This window comes from Quercus robur, chromosome 8 (assembly GCF_932294415.1).
Source record: "Quercus robur chromosome 8, dhQueRobu3.1, whole genome shotgun sequence".
NCBI classification, from domain to species: domain Eukaryota; kingdom Viridiplantae; phylum Streptophyta; class Magnoliopsida; order Fagales; family Fagaceae; genus Quercus; species Quercus robur.
In genome coordinates, this window is record NC_065541.1 from 59,977,753 (window position 1) to 60,001,117 (window position 23,365).

Sequence of the window (23,365 nt, forward strand, 5' to 3'; positions counted from 1 at the left end):
CATAGAACAGAAAAAGTACTAAAGCAGAAAATGACAACGGAGAAAATGGAAATGTCAGAGGGAAAGGCTGCCATGATTTCATTCAGTGCCTTGTGCCTGACATAGCCATACTTTTCTGCTTTTACAACCACTCTCAACAACTGGAAGGGAGGGCTGATGAGACAAATACCTACCCTAGGAACCCCATTTAGGAGGAAGGAAACTACTATAAAAAGGGAGTGGAGGGAGACAAAAAGAGGGGGCTGAAACCCCCCAACACACCAGAGGCACCAGAAAAGACTCCTCGGATCGTGCCGAGGACCAATCTTCTCTGGTAAGTTTAGTCCATCTCAGCTTGATCGTGAAGAACACTGTGCTAACCGTTGTCCATACACTAAAGCCTAGCTCTTTGGCACACTCTCTACAAATTCATTGTACCGGGCTCACTGATCTAAGGTCCCATGCATCTTGGGCTTGGGCTTAGGCTTGGGCTGAAAAACATGACCCTACAATTTATATTAGGTTTTGTATAGTTTTTCTATTTTGCATTTCTAAAATGTCACTCTTTCTATCTTCTATAACCATTTTAATAATATACCATATAACTCTATTTTTATCTTACAATACATTATATTAAAAATAATCTTTTAAAAAAAAAAAAATTCAACCTAAACCCATCAACCATGCTGAGCCTCGGTTTAACATTTCATGGCATTGTTGCAAGCCTTCTTCACGATGAGTCAACAATGAGAGTGAAAATTTGTGGGTCAACAATGAGTGAATTTGTACAAGTCTATGAGAAATTGAGTGAATTTGCACGTCGGTCAACAATGAGTGAATTCATACAAGTTAACGTGTAAATGAGTAAAGTTGACATTGAGTGAATTCGTACTAAATTTGCATTCGCCTCCGCCATGTCATCAATAAGTGAACTTTGAATTTGACACCGCCATGTCATCAATAAGTGAACTTTGAATTTGACATACTAAATTTGTATCAATGAGTGAACTCTAAATTTGACAGTGAGTGAATTAGCATACCAAACTTGTATTGTCCCGCCGCAACACAAGCTATGATATAATCTTGTAACTCTCTAACCGAGAGGGATAAAATTAGGGAGCTATTAATGGCTTTCAGACACTACGGCCTTGTAACCATGACTCCCACAGCAAAAAGCCCAGATTTGCCGCTGCTAATTTTGAATATGAATTGATGGGAGCGTCCTCGGACACTACCCTATAAAAATTGGCGTATGCCGCTATCTGCGGCGAGCGCACGGTATTCTTTAGTAAAAGGCGAAAGAATAGTTCGCTCTGTGCTCACCGCACGGCTCCGTGACTTTGAGTAATGTTAGCTTGTTTGTTATATTCAATTGGTCTGGTTGTCACTATACACCTTTTCCATGTGGGACTTGTAGTTCTGAACTATTTCCAATGGCTTCCCAGTTATTTTCTACTACCATTTCTTGCTCTTCTATGGTATCAAAACCAGCTTCCTCTACTACACACCCCAACTCACTTTCATTAAGTCTCACATTTCCTGGATAATCTATTATGTGACCTATGTGTGGGAGCAAAGTTTGCTCCTCCATTGAATAGCTCCACCAGTCCTTCCCTCAGGGCCTCCATAGATAATTATATAAAGTTTCTTACTCTCTCCTAACTCAAAGAAAAAAGAAAGAGTTTTTTTACTCTCTATGAATTGCCCTTGTTTCGAACTGGGGCTGTGGGTTTCTTCAGACAGATTCATTAGCTTTAGAAGATTCTTTGTAAGCTATTGAATTACTATAAGTATAACGAATTCAGATCTTCTAGATTTCCTAGGGTTCTCTACAATGTAAAATTCTTTAAATCTCAACCTTTCTATTAAAATAAATGGTTAAGATGATGACACATTATCAATTCACTTATATAATCTTAAATTAGTCTTTTAAAACACATAAATATTCCTATTTATCCTAATTGCCTTTCAACTTCTTGACTTATCTCTCAAATTTTTATTTATTTATTTATTTTTTAAATTATGGACTTATCTCTGTTACTTTTTTTTTCAGAAAAATCATCAACCCAAAAACAATGATCATTATAACTTAAGCTTTTATCTCCACGTTTTTATCTTTAAAAACTAAATAACAACCCAATCATTTTTCATCCAGATTCAGATTTTTCATCAGATGCTTTTTTCAAAGGTATAGCTTGCATCTAGGGTTGTTGGCAACAAGATCTTTAGAGTTTGTTTTGGATTCTTGAACCAGTAAAAAGCGTTTGCATCTCCATTTGAACAGAATTGCTCAAGCAATTTTATTATTCTAACTTGTTTCATCCTTGGGAGGATTAACCATCCCAATGTTGAAGATAAACTTAGTATTAAGACTTGCTTTGGCTTAGGAGTCCACCTTAACGGCTTGACCACATTGGTTCATTTCTTATTAAATGTTAATATTAATATTCATTTCTTGTAAATCATCAATTGACCTCATTGGTTTATGGAAAAAGAAAACTTAAAAAAAGAAGTTGAATGGAGTTAAGTTGCTAACGTCAACGTTTACTACACGTTTACTACACATTAAGTGTACTTTTTGTATTTTAAGACTAATTTAGGGTTGTATTTATGAATTGATAACGTGGCAGCATCTTAACCATTTATTTTAAAAGAAATGTTGAAATTTAAAGAACTCTACATCGTAGGGTATCCTAAGAAATCTAAAGGATCCGAATCCTAAGCATAACAGGTTCTTTATCGAAATTGCTCTAGGAGTATGCTAAGTGCCAACAAGTACTAGTTGGACAAATATTTCTTTTGTATATAGTTTGGATGAATTTTCATCCTTCATTGAGAAAATTTTAACCTTTGAAACAAAGATTAAAGAATGCCTTCGGCTTATTTTGATGGGCTTGATAGAAAAATTTGAACTTTGAAACGAAGAAAACCTTTTCCCCTCTTTTATTGGCATTCAAATGCATACTTATAAATGGTTAACTACAGACTAGGCTTCAGATGTAATTGCAAATTTTGATCTGGGGTTGTTTGTCACTTTGCCTCAATAAACAAGAAAATCTATTTCTCAGAAAAATGTCTTTTAGTAATTTCAATAATTGAGACCTGAAATTTAACTAATTAAGCTAGCTTGAGTTGAGGAAACTAGGCCTTCTTTACGTCTAAGCTAGATAAAACTAGACCATGGTAGGCCAATTCCATTGCATATCTTGTTCATATTATACGCCAATCACACCATCCAATTAAAATTGGACTACTTTCAAAGATTTGAACAAAAGAAACTTGAAATAACACTGGCTGTAAAATATTAAACAAGTTTGAAATAGAATTGGTGGGGAAATCCAAAGAATCCCCCTCAAAAAATAGGCGTATGCCGTTATTCGCGGCGCGCACACGGTATTCTTTAGTAAAAGGCGAAAGAATAGTTCGCTCTGTGCTCACCGCACGGCTGCGTGATTTAGAAATGCTTTAGTTGCTTTACTTTGTAGCGATGGGGGTGGCTGGTTCTTTCTTCTTCTTTTCCGTGTGGTACTCTTTTTTAACTTCTTTTCTTATACTGACTCGAACTCCATTAGCTTTCTCATTCCCACTTGTCTCTCCCACTGGCCACTATGGCACTATCTCGCACCTTTGTCTAACACCACGCCAGCTCAGGCTTTTAGGTAGCCTCTCTTTAAAAAGATGTGGTCCTCAAATGTCAAATGCAAGAAGATAGATAGAAAAGCCAATTGGTTCATAAAATGTTGTAATTTTGCTTATCTTCACAGCATTAAGAACAACATATTACTAACTTATGGCCATTTGACAAGAACTGGCAACTTGGAATTCAACACAAGCTTCTGCTCAGTACTACCTATGTCTAACACTTTGTTCAAAATGATTTCTATTCAAACTTCAAATATATGATAGAGAAGAGCAGGGGTCTGTTGGATAAATTTTTTTAAAAATAATGTACATGATTTCACATTATTAAGTTATTTAACATTTTAAATAATGTGACAAAGTTAAATTGAGATGATCATTTTAACTATACTTAAGAGAGTTATTGATGCAGTGCTAGCAAACATTTTCGTTTAAAATAAGCTTTGATGATATGGCAAGTGCTTAATTGACTTAGAAGGAAGTCAGACGTGGGAATTAGCTTAGTTTGTGATTATTTTAGGATGCTACAAACCCATTTCTACATGATGTTATCAATTTATCATAACTAACTCTATGTTGTATAAAGAGCCATGCTTTGGCCTTGTGAAGGAAATTCCTAATAATTGAACGATAATTTAGCCTTTGTGAATTGTATTTGAGGCAAGGAATGACTCCTTCAGGTTTGATGATTAACTCTCCACCAGCCAGATCAATTCTAGGCTGAAAGTTGTAGAATTTTCCATTAAAATCTCTTAATATGATTTTGTGTTTTGGCGAAAGTTTCTGATTTGGATTACCTTGGAGAATCCAAATACGACTGCTTGGGAGTATTCTTGTATTGTCTCTTTAATTTCAGGTGTTCTTGGATTCTTGAAGAACTTGGAAGTATTATTGTGGATTTGAGTAATCGATTATTGGAATGGAATAACGAATAAGGAATAGAGCCAACTCCAACCAAGATACAAAAATTCTGTTCTTGCATGGAACCAAAAGATGCTTATAATCTTGGCTTAAAAATTCATTAAGCAATTGAGAAGACAACATCAAGATGGTGCAACACTTCTTTTAAGTCAATAGTGTTAAGCAACATTTGGATCATCTTAGTATATTTGTTTTGGTGCCTCAATTCATTAATAATATGAATGCAGTTCAAGGCAGTATGATTTTGTGTTTAGGTTGCGTTTGGATTGGGATGAAAACTTCTGCGTCTGCGTTTACGTTTTTTTTTTTTTTTTTTTTTTTCACGCGTTTTTGAGCGTTTTGAGGGTTGCGGCTACTGTTCATGCACTGTTCAATGAACAGTAGCCGCAAACTTTGACTTTTCAAATTTTTTTGGACCAATCACAACACATCGTGTACTGTTCACGGACCCACAAATTTCACTTTTCAGCAACTTTTTCATTAAAAATGGGTCCCACGATACTATTCACACATTTAAAAATTATTTCGCTACAGTGTTTTTCAGTTTTCAGTTTCAGTTTTCAGCTGTATCCAAACGGACCTCTCTGATGGTGCAACACTTTAGTAGTTGTAAACTCAAGCTAAGTTTTCAAGTAGTTGTAAACTCAAGTTCAGTGAGGGACATACTGAGAGAGCAGAGGAAACTATAGCTTATTACATGGATTAACATAAACTTCTTTACGATAAATATATTTTGGACTCGAATTGGCAGGGAATTCTCGTGGAAATCCCCTCTAAAAATTTGGCGTATGCCGTTATATGCTGCGTGCACACGGTATTCTTTAGTAAAAGGCGAAAGAATAGTTCGCTCTGTGCTCACCGCACGACTGCGTGTATTCAAAATGTTCTAGTTGCTTTCAATCTATAGCGACGTGGTGGACTGGTTCTTTCGGCATCTTTTCCGTGTGGTACTGTAATTTCTTTTTCTTTATGAAAAGCATTAGCTTTCTCCCTTTCCCACTTCTATCTAACCACGCTATTCTACACGCCCATCCAGGAGGCTATGACTAAGTTTTAAAAGCGTTGTTCACAACTTCACATGATGAACGAGCTTTACTAGTAACAAAGAAGAGGGTCATCAAATTTCACACAAGGGTTATGCTTTAAGAACTCACACGGGAATAGTTCTAAAAGTAAAATGAACAAGCTTGATCATCAGCAATTGGAATCTTAAGAAGTTGATCTAGTGCATCCTGTTGTAAAATAGGAGAAGCTCAAATTATCAAGATTGATTGTGAAAATATTTTAGGAAAGATCTTAAAACTAACAATAAGAATGAAGAAAATTAATCCAAAAGAATATAGATACAAAACACTAAGATTTACGTGATTCAGCAATAGCCTACATCTATGGGTAACGATAAACAAATTTTACTATAACAAATTTGGAATAATGCAAATTGGTGTAAATGCACTCTCATAAACCCAAATCCCAAATACACCCAAATAGCTCTCTTTCACAAATATAAACCAAAGAACCAGATACAAACCAAAGAACCAAAGGTTCACAAATACCAAATATAAATACCAAATATGAATTTCACAGAAACCAAAGAGAGAGACACAAATCCAATCCGAAAGTTGCAACACACCAAGAAAGAGCAAATCACCAAATCACCAAACTACGAAACCAAAACTAAGCGGCCACAAACCTCTCTCACTATTCCAAATTACAACCCACAAATATCAAAGAACCAAAACAAAAGAGACTCTTTATCTCACACCACTTTTTGCCACAATAGCCCTATGCTTATATAGGAGATTTGAGTTGGCTAGCATATCTAAAACCAAGAAGGACTAGACTTCTTTTCCACACACAAAGAAAAATCACTCATGTTCCAAATAGAACTCAAAATCAAGTGGTAGACAAGACTTCTGATAAAGCTTGATAACTTCAAATAACAGTAACCCAAAAAGAATAAAATTCATTTTTTATCCAAATCCAACAAGGAGTCGAACTCCTAATTCAAGCCATATAATATTCACGAAATCTTGAATTCAAAACCTTTAGTCAGTCTCTTGAGATCACCCCTATTAGCAAAAATAAAAAAATATATTAAACTCAAAGCACAATCAAAATCCAAATTAGTTAATAGTAAATGTTCAATTTTAGGCTGAAAGTTGTAGAATTTTCCAAGAAAATCTCTTAATATGATTTTGTGTATTGGTGCCTCAAAGTTTCTGATTTGGGATTACCTTGGAGAATCCAAATACGACTGCTTGGGAGTATTCTTGTATTGTCTCTTTAATTTCAGGTGTTCTTGGATTCTTGGAGAACTTGAAGTATTATTTGTGGATTTGAGTAATCGCTTATTGGAATAACGAACAAGGAATGAAGCCAACTCCAACCAAGATACAAAAATTCTGTTCTTGTATGGAACCAAAAGATGCTTATAATCTTGGCATAAAAATTCATTAAGCAATTGAGAAGACAACGACATCAAAGATGGTGCAACACTTCTTTCAAGTCAAACAGTGTTAAGCAACATTGGACTCATCTTAGTATATTTTGTGTTTTGGTGCCTCAAATTCATTAAGCAACATGAGTTCAAGTCAGTATGATTTTGTGTTTTGGTGCCTCAAAAAGTCTCTGATGGTTCATCACTTTTTTTAGTAGTTGTAAACTCGGCAGTCTTTAATCTTAAGATGGTCCAAGATATCAAGTATTAGCGAGGATAAAAATACCGAAAGCCAAAAGAAAATTATAGCTAGTTATATAGATTAACAAACTTTTCTAATAAATAAATTTTGGACTTGATTTGGCAGGGAACTCCCAAAGAAATCCCCTCAAAAAATTGGCGTATGCCGTTCTTTGCGGCGAGCACACGGTATTCTTTAGTAAAAGGCGAAAGAATAGTTCGCTTTGTGCTCACCGCACGGCTGCGTGATCTTAAAACGTTTTAGTTGCTTCATTATATAGCGACGTGGTGGGCTGGTTTCTTGCGACTTCTTTTCCGTGTGGTACTGTAAGTTCTTTCTCCATTTCCCACTTCTATCTAACCACTATTCTACACGCCCATCCATGAGGCTATGAGTAAGTTTTAGAAGCTTTGTTCACAACTTCACATGATGAACAAGCTTAATTAGTTACAAAGAAGAGGGTCATCAAATTTCACTCAAGGGTTATGCTTTAAGAACTCACATGGGAATAGTTCTAAAAGCAAAATGAAAAAGCTTGTTCATCAGCCATTGGAATCTCAAGAAGTTGATGATCTAGTGTATTTTAGTTCCTACATTCTCATGATATTCAAGAAATGTTAGATTCAAAACCTTTAGTCAATCTCTTGAGATCACCCTTATTAGCAAAAATAAAAATAAAATATTATATTAAACTCAAAGCACAATCAGAATCCAAATTAGTTTATAGTAAATGTTATCTAATTTTACACAATGTATTTAATTTAATTTTCTTAATTTTGATGTCAACTGATTCATTCATAAATTATAATACTCAACACAAACTCATATAACTACCTTATTTATCTAAGTAAAATCATTTTATTCATCACTATTGACGAATATTTTGTGCATAAGCACCGGTTACAATATAATATTTTGTGCATAAGCACCGGTTACAATATAATAAAGGCCAAAAAAAAATTGAAACTTGAGAGTTATTATTATAGATATAAAATGGAAAAATCCATTGTGGGTCACAAGCTAAATGTGGTCCTAGACTCAAGCACCATTAGGTCATTCAAGGGTTTGCCCATTGCATGAGGCCCAAATCAGCCCACACAGGCAGGCCCATTACGGTTTTACTGTTCGTTCGTTGTGTCAGTTCCAACCGAACCGCAGTAACGACCTTTTTTTTTTTTTCTTCTCCTCTGTTCTAACGGCTCGTCAAAGTAATACTATTCAAAGCTCAGACTTTTGAGCTCCAAAAGAACCATGGCGTCCCTACCTTACGCTGACGTGGATTCGAGTCTCAGAGCTCTGGCGGGTCGGGCAGAGGGGTTCGGTCGGTTCGCGATCGGAGGCCTCGACGGTCCCATCTATTGCGTCACCACTCTCGCAGGTCCTCTTCTCTCTTTCGCTTTCAACCATTGTGCTTTTGTAAAACTTAGGGTTCTTTACGTTTTTTGCTCCCTATTTTGAAATTCTCATTGTGTCCCTTTCGATTTATTTTGTGTTTATGAAGCTGCTAATTTCGGCATTGCAATCAGGATTCACAGTTTAGATTTTGCCAAAAATTTCTGTTGCCAATTCGGTATTGTTTGTATACAATTTCATGTCGTACATTAAGTTCCGGATCATGAAATTTGCTAATATGTGGTTTCAAATTTTCAATTCGATCTGTAGCTTAGATTAGTTAATTATTTGTTTCCAAACTCTTAGGTGTGTTTGGTTCACCGTGACGTTACCCCGTAATATTAACCTAATCTTAATATAATATTATATTGTTTAAGAAGGTAATCTTAAAACAAAAATACAATATTATATTGTTTAGGAAGGGGATAAGATTAATATGATGCGGTATATTTTGTAATTTTAAATTATGGTAATGTTAGAAAAAATAAAATAAAATAAACCAAAAACTTTAATGTTACATCATTGTAATACACATCATATCAAATGCACATCACAGCAAACCAAACGCCTCCTTATGTGAATGGCACACTAATAGTGTAATACATTAATAAAGCACTATTAGCCTTTTGTCTTTTTCTTTTTTCATTTTTTTAAGAGTAATCTTATAGACACAACATTTTTAATAAGCTATTATTGATTCTCATATGACTCCACCATTGACACTACTTTATTATATACTGTTAACAAATTATCACATTGGTAATTATAAAAAGAATTGTAAGAAAAATCGTGATTCTAGAATTATTGTTCATTTAATATTGTTTAGCCTTTTGTCTTTTTCATTTTTAACATAATTAAGAGTAATCCTATATACACAACATTTTTAATAAACTGCTATTGATTCTCATATGACTCCACCATTGATACTACTTTATTGTATACCATTAACAACTTATCACATTAGTAATTATAAAAAAGAATTGTAAGAAAAGTTGTGACTCTAGAATTATTGTTCATTTAATATTGTTTATTGGTATCGTGCTAATATTATAAAAAAAAAAAAAAAAAAAAAGGAAAAATTTTCCTTTCTATAATAATAATGGTATTGGGTTTAATATTTTTTAATAGTTTAAGCTTTTAGGATAAGTGACAGTTTATCAGGGTCATTTGGATCTCTAATGATTATTTGTAAGGTTTGTTGACATACCATCATGTATGAAATGACTTGTTTATTAAGGTTCTACTTTTATGCAAATTGCTAAATGTTTTGAGCTAAAGTTTCTGATATTGAATTACTTAATATCAAATTTTGTTCTGTCTTTAGATGATGGTCCAGGATCCCTTCGTGAAGGTTGCCGTAAAAAAGAGCCACTATGGATAGTTTTTGAAGTTTCTGGTACTCTTCATCTTTCTTCTTACTTGAACGTGTCGTCTTATAAGACAATCGATGGCCGGGGTCAAAGGATAAAGCTCACCGGCAAAGGCTTAAGGCTGAAGGAATGTGAACACATAATCATATGCAACCTTGAGTTTGAAGGTGGTAGAGGACATGATGTTGACGGTATTCAAATAAAACCAAATTCAAAGCACATATGGATAGACCGCTGCAGCCTCCGTGATTATGATGATGGACTTATAGATATCACTAGACAAAGCACAGATATAACTATTTCTAGGTGGGTTGATATCTCATGTTGCAGGATTAGACTGAATACTGGAGGTAAAAAGTTCTGATATATTATTCTGCCTTTGGCACCAGATGTTACTTTGCACAACATGACAAGACAATGCTTATTGGGGCAGACCCCACTCACGTTGGTGATAGATGCATTCGGGTAACAATTCATCATTGTTTCTTTGATGGGACTCGCCAAAGGCACCCTCGTGTTAGATTTGGAAAAGTTCATCTATACAACAATTACACCAGAAACTGGGGTATATATGCTGTTTGTGCCAGTGTAGAATCTCAGGTAAATGGCTATTTGTTTTCTCTTCTGATTAAGTGTCTTAAGTTTTCTGCGTCCTCAATATATGCACACATTTTTTTATCTGATTTTTTTTTTTTTTTAATTTTTTATTTAATTTTTTATTTTTTTCTGTTTAACCTTTATTTTTCTCAGATATACTCTCAATGCAACATATATGAAGCAGGACAGAAGAAAAAGTCTTTTGAATATTATACAGAGAAGGTAAAGTATATTTTGCTCTGCATCGCAAAGCTGAAATTTTTCCTGATTATTTATGACCCTTCATAAAATACAGAGCTCAAATTTGAAGGTTCAAAATTCATGTAAGGAAAAAATATAGATAGATGATATGCTCAATGGAAGTTTATTTTAAACAGCCTAAAGTTCCATGTTTTTTAATGCGATGCATTAACTGAATTGTCAAATTTCACTTTGTGGATACATTTTGTGCCTTTTTAAGAACTGTATTGTCTTTTCATTATTTACCTTATCTAATATAAGAGATTATTCCTGTTGGTTCCTTATCTCCATAACCAATATTGAACAGATGAGTTTGTACGTATGAACCTGGATGCATTTATGGCTGTATATGTAAACATGTTTTTAGTTTTTCATTATGCATCATTGAAGTTTTATCTTTTGTCAAATCATTCATCATCATACACACCTTATTTAGCATTTAACTCCATCCAAGACTATCTTACATCGCATGTCACCATGTCTTACATTTATTCTTAGGGTTTTCCTTAATTATGGTAGTTTTGTTTTAACTGCAGAACACTGCAAAAATGCTAGTTATACAGGACAAAAAGGAAACCACATTCTTTACAAGCAATGAAGCACCTGATTATTTTAATAAAATGAATATTCCTCATTGAATATTTTTGAAAAAGAACACATTTACTTTATGATATTCTGGTGAGTGTCTGTGGTTGAACCAGTTATTTACTTAATACCTTTGTGCTAAGTATTCTTCCAAATGAGAAGTGCTGCAGGCAACAATGAATGAGGGATGTTGTCTTTGAAATCTAAAGATCTACTCCAGAAAATAACAGCTTCAGATTTGGTATAGTGCTTCAATTGGAGCATACCAGATAATCTGTCATCCTCAGCCAATTGACCGTGTATCCCTAAACAGTGACTAAGTAGTGTATTTTCACTAAAGTAAGAGTTTTCTCACTAAATATCTTTATAGTTAACGTTTTCTCTGTAAAATGGGCAACTGGACAAGACCTTTAAGTGTTTGACATTTTGGCCAGAAAAATAGCACGTCTTTTATATTTTCCATAAAGAAATAAAGAAAAGGAGGGGAAAAAAAAAGCCTTTGGGTGTCTCATGTATACTTAAGAAGAGGCTGAATCACAGAGGGGTCCTTTTGGGTAGACTGGAATGTGGGGAACTAATGTTATTTAGTAACTTTATTCAAACTGCGAAGTTACAAACTATTTATATGCATTACTTTGTTCTGAATAAGTAGAATGGTCTTATTTCCATTGGCTGTTGACACAATATGTTTCAAATGCTTGCTTTTTTTATGATTCCATAGGCAGCAGATCGGGAAGAGGTAAAATCTGGCTTAATAAGATCTGAAGGAGACTTGTTCCTGAATGGGGCTCAAGCTTACTTATCAACAGTGGCCAACGAAGAATGTGTGTTCCACCCAAGTGAATTCTACCTGACATGGACAATGGAAGCACCCTCAGATTCTCTTAAAGATATTCTCCAAATTTGTACAGGTTGGCAATCCATTCCCAGGCCAGTGGAGCAGATGGTAATTGGATAGTTTATTCAGTATCCTGTGTGTATGCAGTTTCATGTTCCTCTTACCTCTATAGGTTTTCTCGTCTCTCTGAAAAATGTTGTAGAAATTTGAAACGTTATGGTTGGCACCATATATTTAAATTATGTCAGACTTGTTTTCTTGTAATTATATTTATATACAAAATGTTGTTCAAAACTTAGTAATTCAAATTAAGACAGGTTTGAGCTTAGTAAATTTCAATTGTTGACACTTGCACTTTTTATTTTAATATTCACAAGTTTGTTGACTTTAAGCTAATATGCCTGACCAGATCTATTCAAGGTTAAGATTTCCCAGTCAAATATATCAACCATCAAAGTATTAAGTATTTTCTTTTTGCGTTATCTCTTCATATAAATAATTTCCCTATTCAAATAGCTCCAAATGTTCTCTATTCTATTCTTATTTTATGAGCTAAATTGTTTCAAAATGTTAATTAGCTTATGATACAGTCAAACTTCAAAATCGGCATAGATACATATTTAACTTTCAATATTTGCAAGTTTGTTACCTTTTATGTGATTCAGATGTTCCAATTGAAATTATCAACTTAATACCATATGAAAATTTTCTATGCATTCAAGTCAAAAGTTTATTCGGCTAGCCTTGAGAATTTGATTGGAATATTTTAGTTTGATGATGAAAATTAAGAATGCCCAAGTAAAGGAGTAGTATTGCTAAAGGGTTATCATTCATACATGGCTCACGATGAATGATCTTATAGGAAAATCTGAAAGGACCATTTCACAGTGACCAGTACTAATCATAACAGAATTACATGTACTGGATATGAAAATTAGACTTTGTTTGCATGGTAATGGACATACATAGTTATTTCAACGGGGTATACATCCCTGTGACTGAAACAATGACGAAGACGATGTAGAACTACCTGAGGTGGAAGTCCCATGGAACAGATCTGACAAGTAGTTCCCCAAATCGTCAGGTGAAAACCTTACGAATAACTCCAAATTTTTCTCCCCAGTCAGCACCGCCAAATACATATCATAAAATTCTCGATACTCTGGAACCAGTTTCTTTGCTATTGACACTTTCAATTGATCCCTTAATTTCCCATCTTGTACAACCCATGATGTCTGTTTCCTGTATGCCTCTTCAAAAGTCACATTGAACCTCATAAAGCACTCCTTTGCCATTTCAGGAGTTATTGCTAGGGTATTTTTCTCCGGTAAAGATGAGAAGACCTTAGTCCAAGCCATTGATTCGTAGTTTGAAGCGTATTGTTTAACTTTCTTCGTGTGCTTCAACAACCAGTTGTGGCCTAGGAGGTACTTAAGGGTGGTTGAACGTACCTTCTCAACAATGAAGTGGAGATTGTTTGCAAGAAAGAGGTATGATAGAGACACATCTTTGTAGAGCTCAGCTTTGTTATCAAGCTTGCACAAAAGAACTAATATGAGCCAAGCTAGGTGGACTGACACTGCTGGTGTTGAACCATTGCCAGAGGTCGGACTCTCAAAGTAAGATTCTGGTAGTGGTGAAGTCCTTGCTTGTGGATTATCAACAATGATACTGGAGAGAATACCACTGTAATCTGCCAGTGAAGATATGAATGTCATTGCAGATTGGGTCAGCGGGTGAATGCCACCCCCGAAAACTGGAGTTCTTGATGAGTCCTTTTGAATTGTTGATTCAAATTCAGATAGAATGGTGCGGATGGAGTCACCAAGTTTGACCAGTGATGAAAGAGCTTGTAATTTAACAGCCTTGGTTGATTCAAAGTCGAATATAAATTCAATCTCTGGCTTCAACTCAAAGACTGCTTCATAAAGTTCCATTAGTTGGAAAACTTCTTCCTGCGAATGCCTGCTCTTTGTGATGAGTTCGGGGAATCTGAATAGTCTGAAGGCTCCTTCTTTGGTTATTCCCGAAAAGCATGACTCTCTAATCTTCTCAGACTTTGAAAACACATGATTGCATAGAACTATTTCTCCAAAAAACAGCATTTTCACAGCAATCTTTGTTACAGTTATCCACTTCTTAATGATTTGCTCAAGGTCTTCTCTATTCATCTTATGAATTTGAGAAGATCTGAACTTTTCAATTCCAAGATGATACAATCCTTCTTCTACTATGGATTTTCTGATAATTTTGTATATCTTCACACACTCTTTCCCATAACCCAAGCTAATCATGCATTCAGCTATTGATTTTAAATCCGTCATGGCAAGTTCTGAGACTCTATCCACCTCAGTGATTGAGTCACCAGCAATTTCCAACTCGTCTTTGGATTGAACGTCATATTCATCATCAGAATTGTTTGACCCACTCAAGGATCGGCCAGAAACTGATTCAGGATCAAGATGGTCACGGTTTTTAGACAGTATCTGATAAAACTCATTTTCAAGCCTTTTCATGGCTATTTGCATTAGGTTCTGGGCAAGTATGAGCTTCTTGGATGTAGAATTTTCACTGATTAAGAAATGCATTGCTCGCTGCAAGTCCTTGACAGATTTGAGAAACTCCTGGGCTTCTTTTCTGTTTTGTTGGAAGAGAGAGGTGGCTTTGTAGAACGAAGAGTTTAAATCCCATTTGGAGATTATTGATTCAGCATTTTCAATGTTTTCTTCCATCATGGTCTCAGAGAATCTGATATGGGTGGAAGGAGTGTGAGGGCTTGGAAATGATGACAAAGAAGAAAGGGTTTTTGAGGAAGAGAAGAAGAGACTTGACATTAATCTGCTTGGCATGTTTTTATATTTCTTTGGAGTTTCTGACAGCATCATTGAGCCTTTAAGAGCAATGAACTCAAAACTTAAGAGAACTTCAAAGCTCAAATATGAAAGCCAATCTAATATATGGTTATTGAGAGAGAGAAGGCTTATAGTTACATATTCTTGCTTTGGGGGTTTATATAGAGGAAGAAAGCTGCTAGTTTCCACTTCAGGAAGGTGTATTTGATTGGATTGCAAGAACAAGAACAGTTGACGGACCTGGTTGAGTGTCTACCTATAATAAATTACTAAAAATTTATATTAGGAACAAATTAACGACTTCTGGTATTAAAAAAAAATGAGGTAATTCAGATCTAGTCAAACATATCCATATGAGCATGAGTGAGTCATTAGTAGTGAAGTAAATTTAGCAATAAGAGCTGGTTAATTCTGATAGACTATCCTAAAGTTCTTGGTAAGTTGTCTTTTATTTATGTATTTCTTTGAAATCAATGGAAAAATTACTTAGCTATGGAGTAGTTCCTTAACCAGGGCAGTAGAGATCTGTTTGACTACTTAGCCATTAGTAATTGTCTATTTTCAACAACAACAAAAAACTATACATTTCTTTTTTCTTATATGTTTTTATTTTCTATAATTTTCTATAAGCTATAACTAGTGCAGGCCCGTTGGGAAACAACCTGGAAAGAAATGAAAAGGATTTCTGTTAGTAATACAATTTCTCTAAACCCATGAAAATGTGACATGCTTGTCTACAGTCAACCCCTCTTATACAGCTCATCATTTTCCAAGTATTTTCATTAAAACAAAGTGACTGACTTTTGTTTTTCTTTTTCTTTTTTGAGAAGAAAAATAGCCTCCCTTCCCCCAAAAAAATAGAGAATGGAACAAAATGTAGGACATTTTGAATGGTGTTATCTTAGCTTAACATTTAGGCTGTGTTTGGTTGTCGTAAAACGTTTTCCGGAAAATACATATTTTCCGGAAAAGGAAAATATTTATGTGTGTTTGGTTGCATTTCAAAAAATTTTCCGAAAAATATTTTCTGGTGTTTGGAAAAGAAGAAGGAAAAGACAAAACCCAGAAAAACACTTACAAAACCCAAAAGAACCGGCGCGATCGACGGCGGCGAAGCACCGTTCGCGAGATCGACGGCGCCGAAGCACCGTTCGCGAGATCGACGGTGAGCGAAGCACCGTTCGCGATCTCGCGAAGCGTCGCTCGATGCTCCGCGAGATCGCAATCGACGGCGCGATCTCGTGAAGCACCGTTCGCGTCGATCGCGAAGCGTCGCTCGACGCTCCGCAAGATCGCGCCACCGTTCGCGTCGATCGCGAAGCGTCGCTCGACGCTCCGCGAGATCGCGATCGACGGCGCGATCTCGCGAAGCACCGTTCGCGTCGATCGCGATCTCGCGAAGGGTGATTCGCGCACCGTCGATCGCGAGATCGCGCAATCTCGCGAACGGTGCTTCGCACGCCGTCGATTGCGCTGTCGATTGGACCGGTGCTTCAGATCGACGGCGCGATCGGAGCTTCACGATTGACGGCGTGTCTGTGAGCTCTCTCGTTCTCCCTTGCGCGTCCCCAGTTCCGGAAATCATTTGAAGTGAAAATAGGAACTGAAATGGATTTCCGTGGTCAAGGGTGAAAATTTCGGTCAACAGGAAATCAATTTCCGGAAAATAACGTTTTCCGTGACAGCCAAACGCAGAATTTTCCGGAAATTGATTTCCGAAATTGGTTTGAAGTCGATTCAAACGCAGCCTTAGTATCAAATGATAGAAGTCATAGGCAGAGCTAGGGAGGGCCAAGGGGGGCCCTGGCCCCCTAGCTTTTGAAATTTTCCATTAATCTTCTTTTACATTTGATAATAAATCTAAAAATTATTCAAAAATGTATTCACCGGCCTCTTTGAGAAAATTTCTTGGCTCCACTGATTAGAAGCACTTACAAAAGAAAGAGGCTTTGAAAGTTTCTGTCAATGCATTGCTTTTCAGTTTTTTTTCACTCATAAAAGGTATTAAGGATATCGTGCTTCCAAATTGCAAGTGATTACAGGTTAAATTCCATGGAGGGCTTTGTTATCGGGCTACATATACTTTTGTTGAATGTGAATTGAAGTTTATTTATACCATAGTTTTTTTTTTTTTTTTTTCTTGGTACTCCTTTATGTTCATTTTTGTGTGGGTTTAAAAGGAATTTGGGTTTGGACTGGTGCTCTTTTTAGAGAGAATTGCATTGATGTGAATAAAGAAAAATTTATTTTTATTTATTTTTAAATACCATCACCATGGAATTTAAAATCTATATTGTCTACGTACCCACCAAGAAATCATATCTTGGTCTAAGTAAGAAATGGCGGCTTGCACAATGGATGTATGTGCTTGTAGTATACCTGTAATGATATGACTTTCTTTTTTTTATTATGGGGATATGACATTCTTTGTTATTATCTTCATTCCCTAAATGTAACGGACTCAAAAAAGTCTAATATATATATAAATATATATAAAAGATAGAAATTATACTTTAATTTAATCTAAGTGTGTAAGTATATGAAGTTCCTTCCTAGAGACTTGAATCCTGACCCTTACCCTCCACACCTCACAAATACTTATACTTGTGAAGTGACCAATACACCAAAGGTGTGCAGTGGTAAAAAAATCTAATATTAATATGAGGCTATTCTATCAGCAGCAATGATTAATGTGGGGGCCAACTATCTAGAAAGTAATATTAAAACTGTATGAATTGGGCCTATGGCCCAATTTGAGGATATCAACCTGTCCGAAGATGGTTGAATAAGGTTATAATGGGAATGATATAAGAAGAAAAAATAAAGATTGTATGTGACAGTCCAAAATACGTTCGAGGATAAAATTCATCTCGGAAACGGATATCCAAGGTCAGTAAGAGTGTCTTATCATCCCAGGCATCCTTCAAGGTTGCATCACAACTAAGAGTTGGGCATTGGATAAGGGATGAGCAAAAGGTGGCAACAAATATCTTCAAAAACTGCTACCTCTACGTTAAATGCCTCCCAACCAACTCTCTGGCCGTATTAATGTGGAGGTGATACCTGGATAGTGATCAAGCAGCCTTACAACTACTAGTTGATGGTTCTGGGAGGTGTTGAATGGGACAAGAATGAGCTCTTAGAATCCAATCTACAAATGTATGGTAGGGATGACACCAAGATTGTAATATATAACACGGGAATGTGACCTAAAAGGGGGATCGGAAAAAACTCAAGAAATCTTGGTAATAACATTGTGAACTCTTGGAACTTTGTTCATAAACAAGACATTATAACATAAGCTCAACTTTTATTGTCTTTCTTCTGGAATAGAACTAGTTCTTTTACACACGCTCTATAAATTCATTGTTTGGACTTGTTGGGTTAAAACCCAATTTTGTACTGGGTCTAATCCAAACTCAATCCTTACAATTAACATACAAAACGGTTTTGAAAAATACCAAATTAGTCCACAACCAATCCTTTTTCTTAATTTGTTTAAATATCATCACAGTTATAACGGTTTTATTTATTTTGTCGTAATTTTTTATCATTTGCAGGAATAATGTGTTTTTTAAAAAAGATTATAGAAAGTTAGTAATAATGGGTTTTGTTAAATGTTAATGGGTGTTTTTAAGACAATTGTTAACAAACCATTTAAATAAAGTTTTAACACAATTTTTATTGGAAATTGAAAAGACTATCAAAATATTAATTTTTTTTTTCTTTTTTTATAAAAACTTTCTTAAAATGGTTCACTAATAAGTAACCCTAAACCATCTGTTAATATTTTCCAGAATTCTTAATGAAACTAATCTGAAAATGTAAAAATAACGGAATCTCTTCTTGCCAGTAGCCACACTAGCTCATGGAACCCCATATGGACGGCAAGCTTTGCTAAATATCTAGAAAGTTATGGTGCTTTTACTTTTTAGCCGAAAATATAAAAACACCACTGGTTGTGTGGACTCGGTCAATATAAGAATTTTCGAGAGTGATTTAAAAAATTGTTTAGGACTTAGGATTATCATACTAGGGTGAGAAGCATTTAAAGGTTAATTAAAACACTTTAATATTACTAATCATATTCTTCTCCAAACATATTATTTCCTCTCTCTCTCTCTCTCTCTCTCTCTCTCTCTCTCTCTCTATATATATATATATCATAAACAAAGTTAACAACAAAATTGCCATAGCTACCCTCAAAACACTTATAAAATATATAAACAATTCAAAGAAGAAAAACTTGTCAAAAAAGGATAATAAGGGCACATTTGGTACACTGTAATGATTATTACATAGAAATAGGAATAAATATTACAAGGAATATATTAAGTTGGAATGTAATAAGTATTACTATTCATTAGTTTCGTGACCATTTAGAAATATAATCCTGAATATGCATCCACAATTTAGTAGTGTAAGAACCAAGTGCAAGACTTCTGGACCTTAGGTCACTTGGGCTCACAATTTATTTGTAGTGGACTTAAGTATTTCCTACAATGGGTCGTTCTCGGCAGAGAGACTCAAAGTAACACCCCGTTGGTACCCTCTCCTTGACTGTTTTCTCTCAATTTTTCTGAACCCCTTCTTCTCCCAACTTTCTTCTATTTATAGCCAAGGTTAGTGGGGAGATTATGATTACAGTCACCGTTAGTGCTACTGAAGGTCCAGTATTATCTGGTTAAAGTGGGTGTTTAGGTGAAAGGGCGGTGCAGCATTTATGATCTTGGAACTTGGTTCCATTTTGACCGATTACGTTCGGCAACTCACGTTCACGTGCATATAATAATTTTCCCGGATACGACTCATACGCTCTACCGGAAAAGCTTAACCGGTCAACTCTGGGAACTCAATACCCAAAACTTGTTTTTACTCTAAGGCAGTTTCAAGAAGGGCATAAGGTAACTGGAACTTTCTGCTGGGCCTGCGCCCAAGGCCGGTATAGGCTTGGGCCCGGGGCCTAGATGGGTCTGGGCCCAAGGCCAGTATGGGCTTTGGAATCTCGGTGCCGTACAATAGCCCCCCCTTGATTCATACTCGGTCGCCGAGAAGAATCAAGGAGCTGCCTAGGCCTTTTGACCTCGGGAATCTTCTAGCCTGGGACTTCTGGCTGTCACTTCTTATTAATATTCATCTCAAAAGACGCGCCGTTTCGCGGCGCCAGGCGCAATCGTCATTATTGCCTGACGGTTCGTGAACCGAAGCGGCGCGCAAATCGGTTACGCTTGGCATTCGCTGGGTCGCTCGTAGACTGTGCCCATTTATTGCTTGATTAAGCGTTTCTTCTTCCCCTATTTCTTTTTGGCTCTATAAATAGTCCTTCTCTAAACACCATTCCATTTTTCCTTCGCCTCTGATCTTTAGTGCTTACTCTCTGCCGACCACATTTCTGTGCGCTTGCTTGCTCAGCGTTCTTTTCCTCCTTAGAACCCAAAGTAAGTCTTTCTTCCCCTTCCTGTTCCTTCAGCTTTGTTTCTTTGAGTTCACTCTTGTAGTTTTAGGCTTTATAGATGGGTTACTCTTACTTTCTAGAATCCCCGGCTGCTTTGGCCACCTTTAGGAGTAAATTTAGTATTCCCAATGACGTGGACGTGGCTTACTGTCATGAGAGTGATATGGAACTCCAACGAGGGCAGGGTACAGCCTTCTTTCCTTTGATGTCCATTTTAGAAGGTGGGGTTAGGTTCCCCGTAGATCCCCTCTTGATAAGCACACTCACTTACTATGGGTTGTGCCCCGACCAGCTTCCCCCCAATTTTTACCGGGTAGTTAGTTGTGTCAGCAAGTTGAACCATACCTTTAACTTACAATTGGACCACCATGATATTAACCAAATGTACAGCATCTGTGGGAGCAAATCCACCAATTATTACTTAAAGACAAGGGATGCTCGGGTACGGCTGATATCGTGCCTACTCGACTCGAACAGGAACTCCGTCGGGGAGTTCGTCAGGGTGCGCGGCAATTGGTTTGCCGGGGAGATCCCTTGCCCCCTTACACGGTGTGAAGTGGGTTCGTACCATCCCTTTCTTACAATTGTTTTCCACCGCCTCTTCCTTTCTTCTTATTGGAGTAAAAAAAAAAATTTTATTGTTAAAGGCTAATGCGTCACCTGTTCTTTTGCAGACGGCAAAGTGTTTGTTCAGGACCTCAGAGCCGTCCACACCAGGGATTTAAACTTCGTCCTCCGTTCCGAGATCTACGTGCATTGGGACGGGCAACTCCGGGCCTCACACCTGATCCTCGGAGTGGAGCCGGTTTATTCTACTTGGCAGCCTTTCAAGCAGGCGCTGATAGTTGACAGCCCCCTGCTATCGTACATAGACGTCTGGTACGTGAATTTTTTGCCGCCGAAGCTTACAACCGGGGAAGCGAGGGAATTTGGTCGGCGGTTCACTGCCGCGGACGAACTAGTTCCCCTGCGAGACGATTCCGCGGAATGGGTATCTCAGCACCTTAGAGAGAGAGCTCACGAAGCCATACAACAAGGGGACCAAGCCCAAGAGCAGCCCCATCTCGAGGATCCACCCGCCGAGCCTCAACAGCAAGTGATAGAAGCGGCTAACTTGCTAGCTAAAGCGATCCAACCCGGTGCAAGAATGGTGGTAAGGAGAGTCATGACCCTTGACCGGTTCGTGCCTGGTGCCCGGCCGCCCAACCAGCCCCCGCCTACTCAGGGTCGGGGTCCAGTGTCTCAGCCTCCTCCCCCTCCGCAGTCCGAACGGGCCCGTAAGAAACAGAAAGTAACCGAGCAACCTTCCACGGGCCCGGGGGATGCCGCAGTCCAGACTCCTCCCCGACCAACAGGGGGAATTGTTATCCGCGAGCCGCCAACCGAAGCTGGCACGGGGGGCGCGTCCTCCTCCCAAGTGGCTCCAACGTGGGAGCCAAAGTTCCTTCTGGACGGCAAGCCATTGCCCTCAACCGCCTCTGTTCGGATGTGGGATAAGGGCGAGGGCGGCCGTATTGCCCAAACTTTGGCTGAAGCTCTCCAACTTCCCGAGGACGTGCACGCTTTCGATGATGGGTCCGAGGAGTCTGTGGGGCGCCGGTTAGAGTGGCACGCCATTGCGGTAATTCTTTTGTCTATTTACTCCATATAGATTTCCTTTTATTTCTTTGCTAACCTTTGTGCTTGCTAGGCCGCTCAACTGGCTCACATTGTGGCTGCCCGGGCACGGGAGCTTGATGAGGAAAACGAGCGCGAGAAGGGGGCGCGGGAGTCAGCAATAAAAACGGCTAAGGAAAAGCTGAAGATTGCTGAGGCTGCTGAGAAGAAGGCTGCTGCTGCGGAGAAGTTTCGGGCATTGGCCGAAAAAAGGAATGCAGAGCTCCTGGCCAAGCAAAATGAGATGGAACTCAAACTAGCCGAAGCCCTCAGCCTTAACACTTCCAATGTCGAGGAGATAGCCGATCTTAGGGCAGGCTTGGCGGCCGCGGAGCAAAAGTGGTATGACGTAGGTTTTTTCGACGCCGAGAATTCCGCAGAGCCGGTGGTGGCTCGGGCTCGGCATATGGGTTTCGAGGCCGGGTGGTTTGCCGCTCTTCAGGCAATGGGAGTTCCTGAAGATTCGCCGCTGAGAGACCCCGGCCAGATTCCATTTTCGAACCCTGTACCTGCCATCCAGGACGCCCCGGCTGCTTTTAACGAGAAGGAGACGGCCAGTATGAGGGAGTTGGTTGAGCAAATCGATTCTCACGCCGAGCCCGAGGAAATGGAGGCCACGAGCATACCTACTGTGCAGGAGCTTCTTGGTGAGGGCCAGCCTTTTCCCCTGACCGTCCAGCAGGAAGTGCCACCGCCGACTCAACCTTCCAGCTGATTTTACTTTTACTTATTAGCTTACTTTTATTTTATTTTTATTTGCCTATGTCACCGGGATGTGGTGATTGAACAATTGTTTTTACTTATTGGTTTTATTTGCCCACGTCACCGGGATGTGGTGATTGAACAATTGCTTTAACTTATCGGTTTTATTTGCCCATGTCACCGGGATGTGGTGATTGAACAATTGCTTTTACTTGTTTAATTAGTAGTCCGTTTTCTTTTTCCATTTCAATTTGTTGAATGAAATTATATCTGTTTGTGTTTTGCTTGAATTATACCAGTGCTATGGCCGCTTAATAGAATGGTACCCCTGAAAACCTGTTGTGCGGCGCTGTGGGTAATTTGAGAGCGCTATTGGACTTAGTTTTTGTAAAAGGGTTAGGTTTTTATCAGGTTTTGGTTTAACCGAGAATTGTGTTTTCATCCTTCGAGTATTTGTTTGC

At 37.7% G+C, this 23,365-nt stretch overlaps 2 protein-coding genes and 4 non-coding genes across 6 annotated transcripts; 1 reads left to right on the forward strand and 5 right to left on the reverse strand.

Annotated features, from left to right (window-relative positions):
- Positions 1–1,195: 1,195 nt before the first annotated feature.
- Positions 1,196–1,311, reverse strand: LOC126697992 (U5 spliceosomal RNA). The gene has a single exon (XR_007646358.1). It is a non-coding gene; the product is annotated as a U5 spliceosomal RNA (small nuclear RNA).
- Positions 1,312–3,310: 1,999 nt separating this feature from the next.
- On the reverse strand, positions 3,311–3,427 carry LOC126697989 (U5 spliceosomal RNA). The gene has a single exon (XR_007646355.1). It is a non-coding gene; the product is annotated as a U5 spliceosomal RNA (small nuclear RNA).
- A 1,863-nt stretch (positions 3,428–5,290) lies between these two features.
- Positions 5,291–5,407, reverse strand: LOC126697993 (U5 spliceosomal RNA). Its single transcript, XR_007646359.1, has one exon. It is a non-coding gene; the product is annotated as a U5 spliceosomal RNA (small nuclear RNA).
- Positions 5,408–7,343: 1,936 nt separating this feature from the next.
- On the reverse strand, positions 7,344–7,459 carry LOC126697982 (U5 spliceosomal RNA). Its single transcript, XR_007646348.1, has one exon. It is a non-coding gene; the product is annotated as a U5 spliceosomal RNA (small nuclear RNA).
- A 933-nt stretch (positions 7,460–8,392) lies between these two features.
- LOC126697382 (probable pectate lyase 4) lies at positions 8,393–12,572 on the forward strand. Its single transcript, XM_050394364.1, has 5 exons — positions 8,393–8,595; positions 9,934–10,285; positions 10,369–10,579; positions 10,730–10,798; positions 12,123–12,572. The coding sequence occupies exons 1-5, from the start codon at positions 8,469–8,471 to the stop codon at positions 12,357–12,359; spliced, it is 996 nt and encodes a 331-aa protein (XP_050250321.1). The 5' UTR covers positions 8,393–8,468; the 3' UTR covers positions 12,360–12,572.
- A 458-nt stretch (positions 12,573–13,030) lies between these two features.
- On the reverse strand, positions 13,031–15,284 carry LOC126697381 (exocyst complex component EXO70H1-like). The gene has a single exon (XM_050394363.1). It carries the CDS (start codon positions 15,122–15,124, stop codon positions 13,214–13,216), a length of 1,911 nt encoding a protein of 636 aa, XP_050250320.1. The 5' UTR covers positions 15,125–15,284; the 3' UTR covers positions 13,031–13,213.
- Between the last annotated feature and the right edge of the window lie 8,081 nt (positions 15,285–23,365).

What these genes read in the sequence shown, in the direction of transcription:
- LOC126697381 (XM_050394363.1), bottom strand. Translation starts at nt 15,124, where the DNA reads ATGATGCTGTCAGAAACTCCAAAGAAATATAAAAACATGCCAAGCAGA.
- LOC126697382 (XM_050394364.1), top strand. Translation starts at nt 8,469, where the DNA reads ATGGCGTCCCTACCTTACGCTGACGTGGATTCGAGTCTCAGAGCTCTG. An exon ending in TTGCGTCACCACTCTCGCAG is followed by an intron (nt 8,596 to 9,933) that starts GTCCTCTTCTCT and finishes TTCTGTCTTTAG; the next exon opens with ATGATGGTCCAGGATCCCTT. An exon ending in ACAGATATAACTATTTCTAG is followed by an intron (nt 10,286 to 10,368) that starts GTGGGTTGATAT and finishes CTTTGGCACCAG; the next exon opens with ATGTTACTTTGCACAACATG.